Source organism: Nilaparvata lugens, chromosome 2 (genome assembly GCF_014356525.2).
Source record: "Nilaparvata lugens isolate BPH chromosome 2, ASM1435652v1, whole genome shotgun sequence".
Lineage (NCBI taxonomy): Eukaryota > Metazoa > Arthropoda > Insecta > Hemiptera > Delphacidae > Nilaparvata > Nilaparvata lugens.
In genome coordinates, this window is record NC_052505.1 from 43904727 (window position 1) to 43923497 (window position 18771).

An 18771-nucleotide genomic window follows, 5' to 3' on the forward strand; every position below is an offset into this window, starting at 1 on the left:
TTAAGTTTTTCCCAACCTAAGCCTTCCCTATCCTAAGCTTTTCCTAACATAAGTTTTTTCCTAACCTAAGCTTTCCCTAATCTAAGCTTTTTCAAACCTAAACTTTCCCTAACCTAAGCTTTCCCTAATCTTAGCTTACCCTAACCTATCCTTTTCATAACCTAAGCTTTCCCTAACCTAAACATTTCCTGACCCAACCTTCTCCTAACCTAAGCTTCCTCTAACCTAAGCTTTCCCTAATCTAAGCTTACCCTAACATATGCTTTTCCTAACTTAAGCTTTCCCTAACCTAAACATTTCCTGACCCAAGCTTCTTCTAACCTAAGCTTCCTCTAGCTTAAGCATTTCCTGACCCAAGCTTCTCCTAATCTAAGCATCCCCCAATCCAAGCTGCTTTTCATAACCTAAGCTTTATCCTAATCTAAGCTTTTCCTAACCCAAGCTTTCCCTAATCTAAGCTTTTCCTAACCTAAGCTTTTCCTAGGTAGCAAAAAATGGAGTTAATATCTCAAACAATTTTGAGTTTAGGCTATCAAGTGACTGAACATTTTTTCTTTAGAATTCATCATTCTACCAAATCCAATAGTTTAAAATACCTATCAATCACCATGAAAACAGATTAACCTCTTTTGAAGCAAAAATTTGCACTTGTTTGCATATCTTTTGCAATATCTCAAAAACTACTGAAGTTACGAACCTGAAACCGGTTCCAGTGGATTCCTCGTCAAATTTTACATAAGATTTCACTATTTTAAAATCTATTGTAGCCATAAAAAAAATTATCAAAAATAAAAATTTCAACTCTCCACCATGTTTGTTCAGCTAATCCTTGGAAATCGACAACAATGTAATACATGGTTGAACTCGTCTTGACCTCCTCTATCGATATATGTAGGTCTCAATGCTAGATTCCGCGGCGCATATACTAAAGTGCAGCCTGTCTGTTTACGTTCAGCTACTCTGTTTACGTTCTTTTCCATCGGTAGAAAGTACGATGAGCTTGATCAGTGAACGAACTGGATATGACGTTTTTTTTCTTATCAATTAGACCAAAGACCTTGAAGAGGTATAAACTCACAATGCCTATGCCTTCCCAATGCTAGCTCTTACTTGAAATTGAAGGCTGCCATTGTGGTATTTTAGCACGAGATATTATATAATATATATATTTTTTTGTAATATTATAGATTACAAAGATCTTCAAGATCTTTAGTATGTAAAAATCTTCCAGGTTGTCCCCTCAATGGCCGATTTCAATTGCAAGTACAGTAGCGCTGCATGTGAGTCTATGCATCGTTCAACGACCAAACAGTGGTTCGTTCAGAGCCACGTTCACTCACTGATCAGTGGCTTTGAACGCAACCAGTCTCTTTATCTCTGATATTTTACTGATAAATGATTCTCATTCATTGATGAAATATTTCCAATTATTGAAAGATAGACAAAAAATAAATAATTCAATACAAATAAAAATATGTATGTAGTTAATTGTCAGATGTACTCAGGGAGGTAAAAAGTACCTAGCTAGTAATTCGGCCATCCTTTATAGGAAAAGTTTCCAGTTTCAATTAGAAAGTTGAAGGCTTCAAATGACCGAAAATGACATTAAATGTTCGAAGCGAATTCTATGTTTCAAGTCAATCGGCGTTTGTCTGTTTGTTTGTACCGCAGTTACAGTTGCAGTTATGGTCCGATTTAGATAAAATTTGGTTTACAAGTACTTTGAAATAAGGCGCAGAAACGTATATATTCAAAATTTCTAAATTCATACCCGTTTCAAGATGGCGGCCCTTTATTCGGATATTTTACTCTAAAAATCTACCTAACTTTTCAATACTTTATCGGATCAGGTTCAAATTGGACTCATTCAGGACTTCCTATATACCGGACCTGCGCCTACAAAGAAATGGCCGCCGTAGGTGGTGGTCGGCATTGATATTTTAAACGGGAACTAGACGAACTGAGATTCTGACAGACTGAGACGCTCTCTAACAGCTGATTAGTGATTTTTTCTCAGTAGGAATTTCTATAAGACCACCACATACGGCGGCCATTTTTTTTCTAGGCTCAGGTACAGTAATATAGGAGGTCCTGGCTCACTCTTCTCAGCGCTTCAAAGCGGTATTATTTCATGTATCACATGTTAATTTTTTTTTTAATTTTTGGAATTCGAATTTTTTTCCAAGTCCCACAATATTCAAGTTTCAGATTTTTTTTATCTCTTCAACCGTGCATCCTAGCTCAAAAGTGTAAAGAACTTCCATTTCTCAGCGTCCTCCACCGATCCTATTGCATATATCATCATACTCTAAATCCAATTTGTTTGTGTGTGAATAGGCAGGCGTGTGTGAGTAGCGAGTTCTACTGTTCTCCGAACTACTAGTTAGTCTAGAGACCTAGTGTGTTGTAACGTAGGTTTGCTATTACTACTCCAGTCAAGTTCTTGATGGTTTAATACTCATCTCAACTGGCATTTTTATCATCTCATTATCCAGGCACAATGTATAGATTTGTGGGCACATCATAATCATAATTAGGAGGAAAACTGAAAAAGACAAATGAATTTAAATAATGTAAGTCTGAATAAATGAATGATACTTGAAGCCCTCTGTTCAGTTCAGCCTAATCTCATCTACTGTAACCATTTTTCTCTTTCATTTTCTAATATTATTTCTTCTTTTCTTACAGGCTTTGCTAAGAATGTTATTAGGATGCACACAAAAATTAACCTCATATGTATGGCAGCGAAAGTTATTCAGCAGAATCGTGTTCCCTACTATGGTCAAGTGCCTCAACATCTTGAAGAATACATAGATCTGCATGGACCTGGTAAGTTGCAGTGTCCATTAGAGGCACTTGTGGTGCACAAATAGTGATCATATCTCTTTCTTAACTAATACCAGTGCTTTATCCGTTTTAGCCCTCGGAACTGTTCATCGATAATTGATTCAAGAGAAAGGAAAAATGTTCCTAATGCTGGATCTAGTATCCCCAGTGATACAGGGTTGGGCAATTAAGCATGTATAATTTTTAAAGGAATTGTTCATAATAAAGGAGGGTTTAAACTTAATAAATGGGCGATCAACTTACTCGAGTAGATGACGAATAGATGACGTAGATGTTGATAATAAATATAATTTGTCATTGTCATAAAAATAATTTTTTCGTTGTCAACAAAAAACTCGTTGACTTGTTAACTAGTTTTTCTATGAATCACTATGTTCCTACTGAATATAATGTATTATCGACAGTAGCCCGCATTAGATTCATTAGGATTATTATTATCTCCCTTGACTTAGTTTCTTGGAGAATTTTGGTATCCAGGTATGATGATATAGATCTAGATCTGGATGAAGCAGTTCCCTCTTCAAAAGCATTTCAATGGAAAACTTGTAAAAAAAGATAATCATATTGTACCACGTCCTCTTACAAGCCGATTACCACCATTGCAATGGCCTGTCGGTATCCTGGAAGAGGTTTTCCCTGGAGTTGATGGTCAGGTCAGAATTGTAAATTAGGCTATATGGCTGAAAAATGGTATTTTCAAGAGGCCAAGTAAGACAAATACAAGTACAATTGTACAGTAATAGGGGAAATATACCGTTTATTTATTTATTTTATTTTAGAGAAAAGTTCGTCTCGGGTAGTGTGCGACAGCTTTGAGGACATAATAAGTATATGTCATAAAGATTGAATTCAAATAAACAATGGCCATACCTTGACCAAAAGGTCACCTCTTAAGCCAATTCCTCTGAACATGAGTTGAAAAATCAATTCCCGGAACCCACCTTAAACTGAAGGTTTATTCATCTCTCCTAATCATCATCATAATCAGCCTCATTACCCACGCAGAAGCCTGAGGCTCATGTGGGCCTCACCCTTAGCAAAAAAACCTACTTTCACGTATTTAAATAAACAAAATTATTATAAGCCATCACTTTGAATCAGTAGAAAACGTGCCAGTCGATCAATCTTTTTCATGAATTTATTTCTTCCCATTATATAGTAACTATATTATAAATAATCTAGATCATGATGTTATTCATATGTTCAGTTTTATTCTGTTATATTCATATTATAAAATTTTTATTTGAGGATTTTCAATAATATACTATTTTATACAAAATTTATATGTAGGTCGCATGAACAATTATGATTGGTTATCATTCATTTCATTTCTATAAATTAACTCATGAGTTTGTTTGAAATGATTACTGTAGTAATCAATCAGAGGATGCTGCGATTCATCAGTGAATTATAGTGTTAAATTTATTAATTATGTTCATGTTTTGAATAAGCTGCTTATTTTTTCAATTGCCGCCAGGCATTTCAACATTTTCAATTTTTTATATTTCTATATTCATTGGAAAATGTTTTGAATCATAACTACGCTATGTTGCAGGCTCTAGACCGGAGAAAAAAGAACGAAAGTCTACTCTTGTTTCCTGTAAAGGTCGGCGATTGGATCATTTTTGAAAATCGTACCTGCTTTTCTACCTGTCAATGAAATGACAAGAACTGATGCTGCACTAATCAAAAAACAATTTTAATTTTTTTATAAAACTGTTTTTTACCTTTCAAAAATTGATAATGTTATCAATCCGTGGGACAAATTTGCAATAACTATTTAGCACAAGCTGAGAACTTGAATCGAAAATGCTTATTGCCATACTTATGTTATATCTTGTACTTGGTTTTAGCACCAGAATCTCATAATGAATTGGGGTTCTACCCCTTGATCAATACATTTCAAACAGTCATATTTATGAAAAACTGGTTTTTGTCCAGCTTTTTTGAATTTTGATTAAAAACCTTATATTTTGCTTTTACCTGAATAATTAAAAAAGTGTCTAGTCATTGTAATTTCGTTCTCTAGGCCAAACAGTTTAAAGAGGTTCGTACCTCTTATGAAGATTACCTTTACCTTTATGAAGATTTTTAAAGCTCTGAAAAATTTGTATTTTTTCAAACTTATGAGTACATGTATAAATTTGCATCATGCAACAAATATATTTCATGTGTTAGAACTATATTTTATATACTGTAGTTGAAAAATCTTCAAACAAATACTTAAAATCAAATATACTTTTATAGTAGCAGTACACTGAACCAATCAATAATGAAAAGGAAAGGAAAAGTGAAGTGAGTTGCCCAACTTCGCCTTCTTATAAATTAAGTTAATAATAGTTACATTTGTAAAACTGGTACTAATGGTAAGCAGTTTCATCATGTCATATTAATTTGATTATGTCATAATATGTTTTATTCGTTTGTTGCCAGCCATTCTAACTGATTGTGAACCCGAAATTATTGCTTCCAGTTCCCTCTCATATAGAAGTCAATTCATCATAAAAATATTTTCTTTTGACTGATTCGATTTAATTTTTAGTTCCTATAAAATATTTAAGAAAAACAAATAATCTAAAAAAATAATTTAAAATAGATATAGTTTGATGAGCTTTTATTCAATTTGTCCATTCTGTGGAAAATATAATCCCATACTGAAAAGAATTCTCACTGAAAAGCCGCAAACTGCATTACAATAAAAGCCTATTGTAAACTGTGTAAATCTATTTTATGTTACAAAAATAATTGAGTGAAGGATATAGAATTAGTTACATCCTAATATTTACGGCAACCATATTATTTTATCATCATGATGGAAGTGAAATTATATAATATAGAGATAACTACTGGCGATTTTTACCAAAGAAATATGAAACTTTTTATATCAAATTACTAGCCATCATTGCTAGAACATGGTCTGGATTTATCATGTAGATCAGATGAAAGGTTCCTAAAAAATGTTATCAATCGAAATATCTACCTATGCTCAAGTGGTTGATAAGTAGTTATTGATAATAATATTTCAAGTGCCATTTTGCTGAAAATATTGTATTAATCTGGAAATCGTATTGCTCTTTAATTTTTGTCATAATGTGTAATCTAGATTAAAAGATATTTTTTTATTGAATATATTTCGATTTGCTCAATTATTGCTATCCTATTCTTTTGTTTACTTGCATTTATCGCCTGAGAGTAGTCCCTGCAACACGCCCCTCAAATCAATAATACAAATAGCCTACTGTTTTCAACTAGTAAGCCTCCCGGGATGAAAAACTCGCTATCATATAATTTCAGGATATTGACGATTATTGTTTTTAATATAGTTTTCTTCCCATAATTTTAAATTTTATCCTTTTATATCCTCAAAAAAGTCGGAGTGAATCAATTTCGCTGCCTAACGAACTTGATCTGTGGAATGGTTCCAAGAATATGTGTTCAAATTTTGAAGTCGATTGGTCATGTCTTTAACCGTTATTTTAAAACATATGAAGAATTATCAAATAGAACTACGATTCGCTCGTTCAAAAAGTTGAAGCATTTATTAATCTCATAAACTCTTGCTCTTAAGTTCTAAAAATATGTCAAAGCTATATGGATCACAGGAAAAGAACAAATGATTTTCCACTACATTCTACAGAATAACAGAATGAGGAATAATTATCAATATGAACAATTCAAATAATTAATTTATTATAATCAAACCAAAAACTAAATATACTGTTATATGGTACATAATTATCAGCATAAAACTACCGAACAACGTAATCTTTGGGTAGATCCCAAATTTTTGGGTAACTTTTCACTTGATCTTCAGGCATCTTATCTAATCTCATTGGAACATCACGGAGTTGAGGAATAACACTTCCAATGTTCTCTATTATATCTTGAGGTACATTTATTCCTTCATAAAGATGCAATCGTTCCATTGTGTAACGACGTTGGAGGTTTCCCTTCATAGATCTGTAGACAGCTTTTTTCATGATCTGAAAGGGAAATTATGAACTATAATATAACATTCATGATCTGAAAGGGAAATTATGAACTATAATATAACATTCATGATCTGAAAGGGAAATTATGAACTATAATATAACATGAGGTGGCATCCAAACGTTGAGTCTGGATTATTAAGGGCATTGTGAAATCATTCAATGAAGAATCATGATATTCAATTACATGAAACACAATAAATAAATAATGTCGAGTGACCTGGGTGGCTCAGGTCTGGTGTCAGAATTTTCAGGTTGCACATGATCAATTTCAATGCTTCTGACATAATTAACAACTTTTTTAAGCAGCCGAACCGATTATTTTACATGTCGATCCTAAACGCGGAAGTGATCCGAAAAAATGTCTTGGCCGGCCAGGGTTTGAATCTGGGACCTCTGGTTCAAGCAGCCTGGACACAGGGCTATAAATTTTTTTAAAAAGCTTTGGATGCACTTGTGTATGGATCCTTTATAATATGTTTTGATTAGTCTGGCTCGCCAAAAACACTTGACAATTAAGGACAATTTTCTGGAGCCGATGTGGCTCTTCGGACTTCTCTGACTTCTCTCCATACCTCTCCAAAGCCGAGCCGGACTCATAGCCTCATTATAACATGAATAACATCTACTATACTTGCTACCACTGCATGTAGAGAAAACAGAGCATGCGCATATTAGCCGGTGCTTGAAAATTACGCGAGTCCGGCTCGGAAACTCCAATCACAGTATGTGGCGAGTTTCTTCCAAGTACGGCACTCTCCAGGATAAAACGTTTCCCAAGCGATTGAGGCGAAAATTCGTTAAATTAATATCGCATTTATCTATTGAATACTTCCTTATTTTATTATATATAAATTTGAATTGAATCGAGACTCATGCTCCATGTAATTTCTCTGGAAATTTACAAAACTGCTAAGGGTGGCCAATAAAGACAGGACAAGTGTGTTGAAGATATGTGTACACACATGCACGTCATGCATGTTTTGTCATCAGCGAAAGGCTTCAAACAAAAACAGCTGATTGACAGCAGCACAAAATATCCAAACAATAACAATAAACCACTGGAGTATTTCAAATCATGATGATACAAAAATTATTCAACTTCAAATAGAACAAAAATAATCAAAGATTCAAGAGCCTAGTCCTAACCTCAAAAATTGTACATGCTGCATGCACGACGAGCATGTGAGTACACACATTATCACGTACACCCTGAGTACCTTCAGAGGTGGGTGATTGATACCCAGGTGTTGCTCCTTGTCGACTTAATCAGCCATAATGTGGGTGGGGAAAGGAGGCAAGTCAAAGTTCCTCTTCTCTCTTCTCTGTAGCTTAGCTGGCATGGATAGCACCTCCTGGTGCTTCTGACGGCGTGAAGGTCACTATCTACTCTGATGACACCACTTCGAGGTTATTTTTGTATTGGCCTTACGGCCTCAGTTCCGCTCCAGTATGGTAGGAAGAGAAAGGATGGACGGCAGCCAATGGGCCGCTGTATAACCAATCAGCTGATTAGTGACATCACCTAACCTCAAATTTACTTTTTCCCTCCTTACCTAACCTCAAAACTATTTTCCCGCCCAACAACAACCTAACCTCAAACTCGAATTTCCTGCCTTTAATTCGCGCATGCGCATACTGATCAGTTACACTCACTATTGATTTTCCAAAAAGTGTGGAACACCTCCTCAATAATATTTTTCAAAATATTATTTATTCATACTTGTACATCATAACATCACATAGACTATTAGTAGTCATATTTATGAAACTTTGAGAGTGTCTCCAGTTGGAATGCTTAGATAGTGAAAAAAAATGATGTGAAGCAGGTAGCATAATCAACCCCCTGTCTCTTCATTCCATACTGTTTAGTTACACTTACTATTGATTTTCTCCTAGAAAGAGTAGCACCTCAATATTGTTTCTTATAATATTATTTATTCCTTTTTTTCTTGTCATACAATTATTATTCTAGTGATAAGAGTAGGTGAGTAAGAGAAGGAGAGATTGATTGATTGATTGAGTACTTTATTTATGTAGATTACAATATATACTGTCTTATACACTTATATACAATAGCTTACAATACAGCAAAATTATAGATGAATTTACATGATATAGACTAAGAAAATAATTATTGAGCTGTATATGATATGAAAAAGCAATTTGTAATATAATAACTATGGATAATAATTATATTGTTATGCATCTACATAAATTGGCGGAGCTTTGGACATATCAATGTCCATTCTTCGGAAAGAATATTAAAAATATCCTCCCCACTAACTCTCTACCAAAACGTTAATATCATTATTTAAACTAAGGATTTATTTATTAATGGAAATATTGTAAAAGTTTAAAGTTTGAAAAAAACAGAAAATTGATAAAGTGAAATAATTATATAGGTAGATAAGATCAAATAATTGATTAATAAAATGAAGTAGGCTGAAAGTAGATCAGGGTAATCAACTTTCAGTAATATACAGCAGTATGCAGTGGATAATTGAAATAACATGAGTTTATATAATATATATATATACAATTCGTTCTATAACAGGTTTAAAGGTTTGTATTTGTGGGATGGGTGGGGGATGGTTGTCATGTGATCGTTCTAGGGCCGGACAGTTTCAGTCATTTGTTCCAAAAGATGTTTTTTTAAAGTCAGGATGAAGCTTGCTCGGCTCTCGATGGACCTGATAGAAACAGGAAGTGCATTCCATGCACGACAGGCACTGACTAAGAAGGATTTTGTGAAAATAGTAGTTCGATGATTGGGTATCCTTAAAGTACTTTCTCCGGTTCTAGTATGTGAAGCATCTATCCTCCTACCTTCAGAGACAAATTTGAAATAATCTTTAAAATAGTTCGGATTACCGTATTTCAAGATATCTCTAACAAGCTTGACTATTCAAAAAAGCCTTTGATTGGGAAGCTTCAATGTTGAACTAGCAATGTGGGCTGGGGTGATATGATCATGGCGTTGGAGAGAGTAGACGAAACGTAGACAATAATTTTGGCAACGCTGTAGTTTATCATTCAGAGTGACTTGCATATCGTTAAGAACAGAATTACAATACATTAAGTGTGGGAAGATGAGAGATTGAACCAATAATAATTTAATGTTTCTAGGGAGAATATCGTGCATTTTCTTCAATGCATGCATGGCTGAGAATACCTTTTTACAAGTTTTGTTCACTTGTTCTGACCAGTCAAGAGTATTATTCAAAATAATGCCTAAATTTTTAACTGAGCTACAGTAAGGAATGTCATTACCATCTACACTAATTTTGTGAATCGATTCAAGGTCAATATTGTTTATAAGACGAGAATATCCAATTATAATGGGTTGTGTTTTGATGGGATTAAGCTTAAGGCCATTTTTCCTTGTCCATTCCACTATCGAATTGATATCCTGATTCATTATTCCAACTGTTTCATTAATTTTTGTTATGAGACAGCTTAAAAAGATTTGAAGGTCGTCTGCATAAGTATGGAAACTGGAGAATTTGATAATGGAAGAAAGGTCATCAGCATACAAAGTGAAGAGGAGAGGGCCTAAAATTGAACCTTGTGGTACTCCATGCATAACGTTTTTCCAAGTAGACTTTTTGTCACCAACAGATACACATTGTTTCCTACCTAATAGATAGGATTTAAACCAAACTAACGAGTTGTGACTGAAACTAAGAATAGCCAACTTATTCAGAAGGACTGTATGATCAACAGTATCAAATGCTTTAGAAAAATCAAATAGCGTGAGGTGGGGCATTTTCTTTGGTCCATAGCTAACCTTATATCATCAGTGACACGGAGCAGAGCTGTTTCAGTTGAATGGAATTTTCTAAAGCCTGATTGAAAGTTATGAAGCTTACTATTGTTGTCTAGAATTTTACAACTTGAGCATGAATGAGTCTTTCTAGCACTTTGGACAATGCAGGTAAAATACTGATTGGTCTAAAATCCTCAACTTTATTGGGTGATGGAACTTTATATAGAGGGCGAACCAGAGCAACTTCCAGTTTTCAGGGAAAATGCCTTCTTCAAGTGACTTGTTGAAAATGTATGTAATGGTTGGTAAAACAGCAAATAACATCTTCTTGATAAATTTAATAGGAATTTTGTCTACACCCGTAGCATTACTATGAATACGTTGAATTGCTCTGAAAGTGTCTTCTTCTGAGATTGGATGGAAATGAAATTGATCAGTAATTGGTAAATCTAAGTTTGTTACCTGCTCTTCAAGATCATCGATATGATTAGCAATGACAACTTCGTCGCGTTGGTTAGAGTGTGAAACAAAATGGTCATTTATATTGTTCAATGGTAAGTCTATTTGTGGATTCGGTTTCTGTTTGCCAAGCCCGAATTCTTTTATTCCCTGCCAAAGTGATTTAGAGTCTTGTCTATTGTTTGTCATAAACGAATTCAAGTACCTAATCTTTGAGTTCCGTAATTCCTGTTTAACTCTATTTCTAAGGCTCCTATACTCTATCAAACTGTCCAAGTCAAATGTCTTTTTAAATTAAATGTGCTTTGTCTCTACATCCCATCATCTTAAGTATGTCTTCAGTCATCCACGGTACTCGTCGTTTTCTATTAATCCTCCTTGTCACATAAGGTGCATGTTTGTCATACAAAGTCAAAGTCCAATTCTCGAAAGTCTTGACCATGTCATCAACTGAGGGTAACGCTTCAATTTGATGCCATGGAGTCTGAGCCACATCAGTCAGGAAGGCAGCTTCATCAAAGTTTTTGAAGTCTCTATAAGTGATAATTTTCTGTTCTGGCTTAGGTATCTTATGGGAAAGTACACAGTAGATCAAATCATGTCCAGAAATAGCTGGGACTGGGATTTGGCCTGCTTGAACAACCTCTTTAGGATGACTAACAATGAGAAGGTCAATGAGTGTGTCAGATACATTAGTATGATGAGTTGGATCGAGAGGTAAAATAGTCATGTTTAGGCATTGGAAAATAGTAGTCAGTTGAAAGTAGTCAAAGTTACGATTTGTCATGTTCAAGTCGGTGTTCATATCCCCCATAACTAGTATACGGCTATAACAAGGCATAAGAGAAAGCAAGGCACTTTCGAAATCTGTAAAATGACCTATTTTTGGTGGTCAATAACAGATACCAACGAGTAATTTATCAGTACTAGATAAGGATAATTCAAGTAGCATAAACTCTGGTCTGGAACAATACTCTTGTTTAGATGTGATTAAAACTTTTGTTTTGATACCATCTTTCACATAAATTGCTACACCCCCACAAGCTTTATTTAATCTATCATTCCGGAAAAGATTATATCCAGGTAATGCAACAAAATTTGATGAAATACTAGGCTTCAAAAATGATTCGGAAATTCCAATTATATTGAAGTCCTGAAAACGGAAGATTGCTCTGAGTTCATCAATGTGGCAGCTGAGGGATTGGACGTTAAGGTGAGCAGCCTTGAAAAGTTTTTTGGAAGAGTGGAGCTTATTTGCTAGAAACATACCTGCGTCATTATTACTATTATTGAAATAATCATACCTACTTGAGGGCGAGCGAGCTGACATGTCAGTGAGAGGCATCATGGAGCAGCAGACCAATCGTGAACCGACCTCAGAATGACACATGACAAGGAAAATGGGGATGAAACTGATAAAACTTAACCTAAATGAAAAAGTCTCTTGATTCGAGTGCATCCTGTATGCCTTGACAGTTCGGCTCCCTTCACTATTTAAAAACACTAGTTCAAAAAATTCACTAAACACATCAATAAGATGTAGATGTTGTGATCTGTGGAGTTACGGTGATGAATAATTCACCTAATGGTGAATACGATGAAGATTGAGGAAGAGCTGGTAGTAGGAGATTTAGTCCAAGTTGAGATAGAGCGAGTAGGTATCCAGTAGTGGAAGAATCGAGTCCGAGTGGAGGTAGAGCTAGAAGGTATCCAGTAGTGGAAGATCGAGTCGAAGTGAAGATTGTGTGAGTAGGAATCCAGTAGTGGAAAGATCGAGTCCAAGTGGTGACAGAGAGAGATGAAATCCAGTGGTGGAAAATCGAGTCCAATTTGAGATAGAGAGAGATGGAATCCAGTAGTGGAAGATCTTGTTCAAGGTGGAGATAGAGCGAAAATGGATCCATTAAAAACTGCAAAAGAGAAGAAAAAGCCAGCAGAAAAACGAAAGATCTTTGAAGAAAGTTATCAATTGAGAAAAGATACATAATACAACTGATAATGAATAATATTTGCATAAAATGGAAGAGGAATAGTATGATTTAATGTGAGAAAGAACCGAATATCAAATATGGATATTAGTGGAAAGTAATCAGATAGAAAGAGAAAAGGAAGAAAGAGAAATAGAGATATAAAAAATAGAGATAGAGATAGATATAGGAAATAGAGATAGAAAGAGAATAAACATTTGAACATGCTGGATAGCTAGTGGAAAAATCACAGGGAAAATAATGATAATAATGGGGAAGAAGAGAAGAGAAAGAAGGAATGTGCACAATTGAGAAGAATTATGAAACTGAACTATAGAATAAGAATAGAACATCGTATTGTGATCTTGAATTGATCAAGGAAAGAAGAAGAAGAAAAGAAAAAGAAGAGAAGGAGAAGAAGAAGACGAAGAAGAATAGAAAAGAATAATAATCATCATTGCAAAAATCAAGAAATGAGAAAGAAAAATAAGAAGTAGAGGAGCCGCTTGAGAAAGAGCTAGATTATTTTAGATAAGTTTTAAATAGGATTGAACGGTGAAGTTTAAAAATATTATATAGTATTAGAAGTATAATTAACTATTGGGAGTTGCAATAACGATAAAAGTAGTAAATTGAGTACTGTAATATTTTAGTGATGAATGTCTAAGAACGTTAAATGAAACACAGCCCCTTTATAAGCATATGAACAGACTACCCACCTCTCTGTTCCATCAATAACTCTTCACACATTAGCTTTTATTGTTCGAGCTGTGGCAATAGTAGAAGATATATTATGTATACCTAATATAGAAGAGATTACTATCTATACCTATAGATTACATCTATATCTATAACATATGTTAATCATCCATTTTATTTGTAATTTAGCATTTCGAAAATAATTATTAATTATGGAAATACTTTTGGTAAGAGATGTGATTATTAGTAAGAATAGAGATAATGATTTTCTTAGTACCCTCTGGAGTAAAGTAGTTGATGCATTGAACGTAGTTTTGGGAATTAATATCAAGATAAATTATTAATAAGTATTAGCAAGTGTGGATCTCTTCAGTTTGAAATAATTGCCTTATATATAATCATAAATAGCAGTGGAAGGATTCATTTATAGAACAGAAAGCCAGCTCATGAAAAATGCCAAGGTATATCTACTGTGAAATCTATTAATACGAATTTCCTATTATTGTAGTGAAGGGCACCTTAGTCATTGAATCCTGAAATGATTTAATTTACCTTTATTTTTTGAAGGTCGGTCATCCTCTCGACTGTGTGGACCCTCTTGGATCCTCCCTCGCCGATAGAGATCTTAATCCTCCCGTCAGATGACCAGACATTCCTGTGCCCATGACGGTCGGCTGCAGCGTTGAGGATCTTGAGACGCTCCACAGTCAGATCCTCGCGAATGGTGATGCCGGAACCCTTCAGCTTCCTCTTAGCGTCGAAGATCATCTTCCTGGTCCGGTAGCTGCAGAGTTGAACTATGATGGGTTGGTCCTTGGGTTTAGCTTGCCCTTGTTGAGGTGGTTGACGCCTTCCAACGCGATGCGAGCGGTTTACATCCGCCAGAGTCACGGGCACGTTCAGCTTCTTGTTGAAGACATCGAGCGCCAGCAGGTCCGTGTCTTCTTTGTCGCTCTCCGGGATCCCAAAAATACGTATGGAATGTCGGCGCCCATATTGCTCGAGGTTGTCGACCTTCAGGTGACAAGACACCTCCAGCTCACGAATTCTATTGTGCAGCTCTTTGTTTTCCTCCTTCAATGCCTGAAGTTCCTCGAAAATAGACTTCACAGCCATTGATACAGCATAATGGACAGACTCTTCGATTTGCTGTCAAATAATTCGGAGGGTCTCTTCAGACAGTGATCCAGAAATAGCTGGCCCTGGCTTCGGAGCATTGACCTCATCGTGTTCCGTTAGGTGGATTTACACTTTTATAGGCTAGGCGAGAAGGTGAACTGAAGAATTAGGAATGTTTTTTCAAGATAAATAAAAAGAGTGTGAGTTAATCAAAAATATAATTACACTATTGAATTTAGCTCGAGAAACTGAATAACTTGATGTATAATATCTAGTGAATTGAACAGTATAACCCTACAAAATATCTGTTAGAAGACGGAGCCGAGCTGACACGTTTACTCACTTGACATAGCCAAGAGAGAGAGAGAGAGATAGAGAGTGTAAGTAAGATATGTTTTTTTTCAATTGTGACAATAAAAATGAGAGCACATACAGAAACAATATTAAAAAAGTTTAATTTTGTAAACAAAGTGTTGGTGGCATGCAAGCCACACTGGTGTATTTGACAAATATCAATAGTAAAAATATCGTTTTTATTATTAACCTTTTCACCGCGTAAATCGACTATAGTCGACCTGTATGAATAACCTCTCACTGCGTCATTACTTCCAATGTAAATCTCCAAATATTGCATTATCAGAGGTGAATTTCCAATCTTTTTTTTCCACTATCTATGCTTCAATTCACCTTAGATAAGGGGTTTCCTATATGTTTTGAACATTTTTTCATAATTTTAGCTTGCAATCAGCCCAATTTCTCAGTATTTGTGTCAAAAACTAAAAAATTTTTAAAAAGTAATTTCTTGTTTTTTTTTTTTTTGTTTTAATTTTTTCTAATGTTGAAAATTGACTTTTCCAAATATATTGCATGCATAAATAATATATTTCATACAGAAATGATGAATCCCATGCATAAAATAATACATAGAAATCTTATTTCACTCACCAATATTGATATTATGGTGGATGTCATGAGTTGGTAATGATGAACAGGTTGGTTATTCTCACTAATGATGGTAATGATGAACAGGTTGGTTATTCTCACTAATTTTTCACTCACTGATTCAGTTTATATAATAAATTGATCTATACAACTTTAAACTTGAACCTATTATCTAGCCTATACATGGTGAAGAAATGTCAACACTTTTTCCTAATCTAGTTATACTTATCAATCTATGTATCAATCTATCAGCAAATCTATCTTGGGCTATCTAAATCTATGATTATTTTTTTGTTCTTGTTCTTATCGCCCACATCTAACATTCACACACTCTCTTATACCCCTTTGTTGAGTGGTATACCTCAAAGCAAGGTATCACACACAGTGGAGGCTGATCTGGACAGCTTTTACAATAGTAAGTTGTCTGTTTCCTTTTACAAGAGCCTTTCCCCTTCTTTGTGCATGCTGAAGGCAATACACTACAGACTGCACAGTTCGGCTTGTGAGATTTGTCCTCAAACTGTTCAATAAAATGAATTTTTCCTGAGAGTCTTGCCTCTGGCAGTGTATCACCTGATTTCCTTCCACAACGTACAGGAATGTTTGTTCCTTCCCAATCTACTAAAAGTCCCTTGATGACATTTTCCCTGTACTGTTTATGGGTGAGTCGTTTCACATTGGTTGTAGATTGTAGGAATACAGCCATTCACCAGTGCAGCTTCAATTATGAAGTGCCAAATAGTGTGATACCACTTCATAGATTTATGGCTGTATCTATAGGTAGAACAAAACTTGTCGAACAAATTTACTCCCCCCATATACTTGTTGTAGAGCACTTGTATGCTGGGCTTGTTAACAGTCCTTCGTCCTCCCTTTGTTCTTAGTTCCACCTCCCTTGTGCTTGTCTCCCCTACCGTTGACAGCATATTTACCTTTCCAGTGTCCTGCCATGTACAAGCAATGATTTTTTTATTGCTATGCCAAATGGAGGTGAGTCCCTTTCTTTTTCTTCAAATTTTTCATAGGGCCTGGAAGATCTTTTCGGTTTGCCCTCACTGTCCCACATGCACCTAACCCTAACTCTTCAAGGTCACTGAAAAGCCCAACACTGCTATAAAAATTGTCCATAAACACAACTCTCCCACTATTCACATAATCTTGTATAAGATTTTTCACCACCCTGGCTCCTAACCCTTCTTCTATATTCCCATCCTCTTTCCCAGTGTATACAGTGAATTTCAATAAATAACCTGTTTCAGAGTCACATAGCGACCATACTTTTATTCCCCATTTTGTTGAGGGTTTGCTGGTACTGTTTAAAGGACAGTCTTCCCTTGAACTTAATCATGGACTCATCAACTGATAAGAACCCCCCTGGTGAGTAATTTTCTGAATAAGTATCTGAAACTATTTCAATCAATGGTCTTATTTTGAACAATGGATCATAGTCTGGCTGTCCCTTTTTTACCTGGTTTCTGTTATCATTGAAGTGGAGGAAGCTTTTGATAAGCTGGTATTGATCTCTGGAGAAAATATTTCGGAAGCCCGGAGTCTTTGTAAGCCAGAAACTATCTTGGAAATATTCTTCTTCTTCTGGCTTATGCACCAGACCCATGCCTATCTGAGCAGCTACAAATGCTTTGATATGATTTCCGGACACCTCTTCCAATTTATGTAATCGGGACCTTTTAGGGATATCGTAAGTTACATCAACACATTGTAGTGCATACTCATTGGTTTGATATGCTACATGTTCAAAGAGTTGTTCTGGGAAAAATTTTTTAAATGTTTCTACTTCAGAACAATTTTCAAAAAGAATTTTTCTGTCTTCACGAAAGTTGAAATTGTTTTGTAATTGTATTTCTTCCTTCTCTTTAACATTTACTTCTGTCCAGGTAATAGTGGGCCTAACAGGGGGCCTAGACCTAGCACTTGTGGATGGCTGTGTAATTTCGTAAGTGTCTTCATCTGATGAACTTATTTCAAATTCTGAACCAGATTGATAGTTGTCGTGATTGAAATATTCGAGAATGTCATCGTCTGATATAGACCTACTGGTAGACCTACTCATTTTTCTAGGTTATGTTTATTGTTTACTGTTCATTGATGATACACTGCAAAACTAAAAACTGTACACTATATTATTACTTATTCATCATAAAACTAATCACACTCACTTTAAAAAACTGGAACTAACATAATTATAATATCTTAGCACCATTTACAACTGATATAAACCGAAATATAATGTTCAAAATATGAAATACTCGCGACTCACTAGCTCAACAGTTTGACTAGGTCACTGGACTGTGGACTAGTCTGTCTGTTGAGGTCGGTTCAAAGGCATTCCACTAGGTGGCAGCACAAATCAGAGCCATGAAAACATCACGTTTATCCACTTGGGACTTCTGTCGATTTAACCAGCCAAAGGAGAAGTTTTTCTGTTGATGTGGACTGAAGTCGATTTACGCGCCCAAAGGAAAAAAAGTTGAATCGACTGTAGTCGATTTACGCAGCAAGAGGCTATGCGCAAAAAACAATTGCGCAGCGAAAAGGTTAAGTGCAATTGTGATAAACATAAACAATTATTATTACTACTACTAGTAGGACAAACATGTTATATTGATTGAGAAATAACTACTGAGAGAGAGAGAGAGCTTTGTCAGAAAGATTTGATTTGAATCATTCTAAATCCAAAATTTCTAGCTCATATATATTTTTGGACAGAACTTTGAACTTTAACTTTCCTCAGTAACAACATAACCTATTTTTTCGGACATTTTATTATCAAAATTTGGGAACATGATAGTTTTGGGCTATGCCTGTTGTTCTATCCCGATCATATTCATATGATTTGTAATTATATCAACAAATAAATAAATAAATAAAAGATTCGTGTTTTATAGTTTTTCAAATATCATTGTAATATTCTACACATATATTTATTCATAAGCAAATTCAAGGTATCAAGAGAATGAGA

General features: G+C 35.0%; 2 protein-coding genes across 4 annotated transcripts in view; one reads left to right on the forward strand and one right to left on the reverse strand.

The window, feature by feature from the left end:
- The window catches only part of LOC111050006 (protein fem-1 homolog B), a 70001-nt gene extending 64022 nt beyond the window's left edge, over window positions 1-5979 (forward strand). Inside the window, exons 12-13 of the mRNA XM_039421271.1 lie at window positions 2689-2829; window positions 4403-5979. Of these exons, the coding sequence (XP_039277205.1) occupies window positions 2689-2829; window positions 4403-4476 (215 nt within the window). The 3' untranslated portion in view covers window positions 4477-5979. The remainder of the gene's footprint in view (window positions 1-2688; window positions 2830-4402) is intronic.
- Window positions 5980-6504: 525 nt separating this feature from the next.
- Window positions 6505-18771, reverse strand: part of LOC111051867 (39S ribosomal protein L13, mitochondrial) — a 42426-nt gene continuing 30159 nt past the window's right edge. For all 3 annotated transcript variants that reach the window (XM_039421272.1, XM_039421273.1, XM_039421274.1), the window contains exon 5: window positions 6505-6830. In XM_039421272.1, coding sequence (XP_039277206.1) covers window positions 6597-6830 — 234 coding nt within the window. In that variant the 3' untranslated portion in view covers window positions 6505-6596. The remainder of the gene's footprint in view (window positions 6831-18771) is intronic.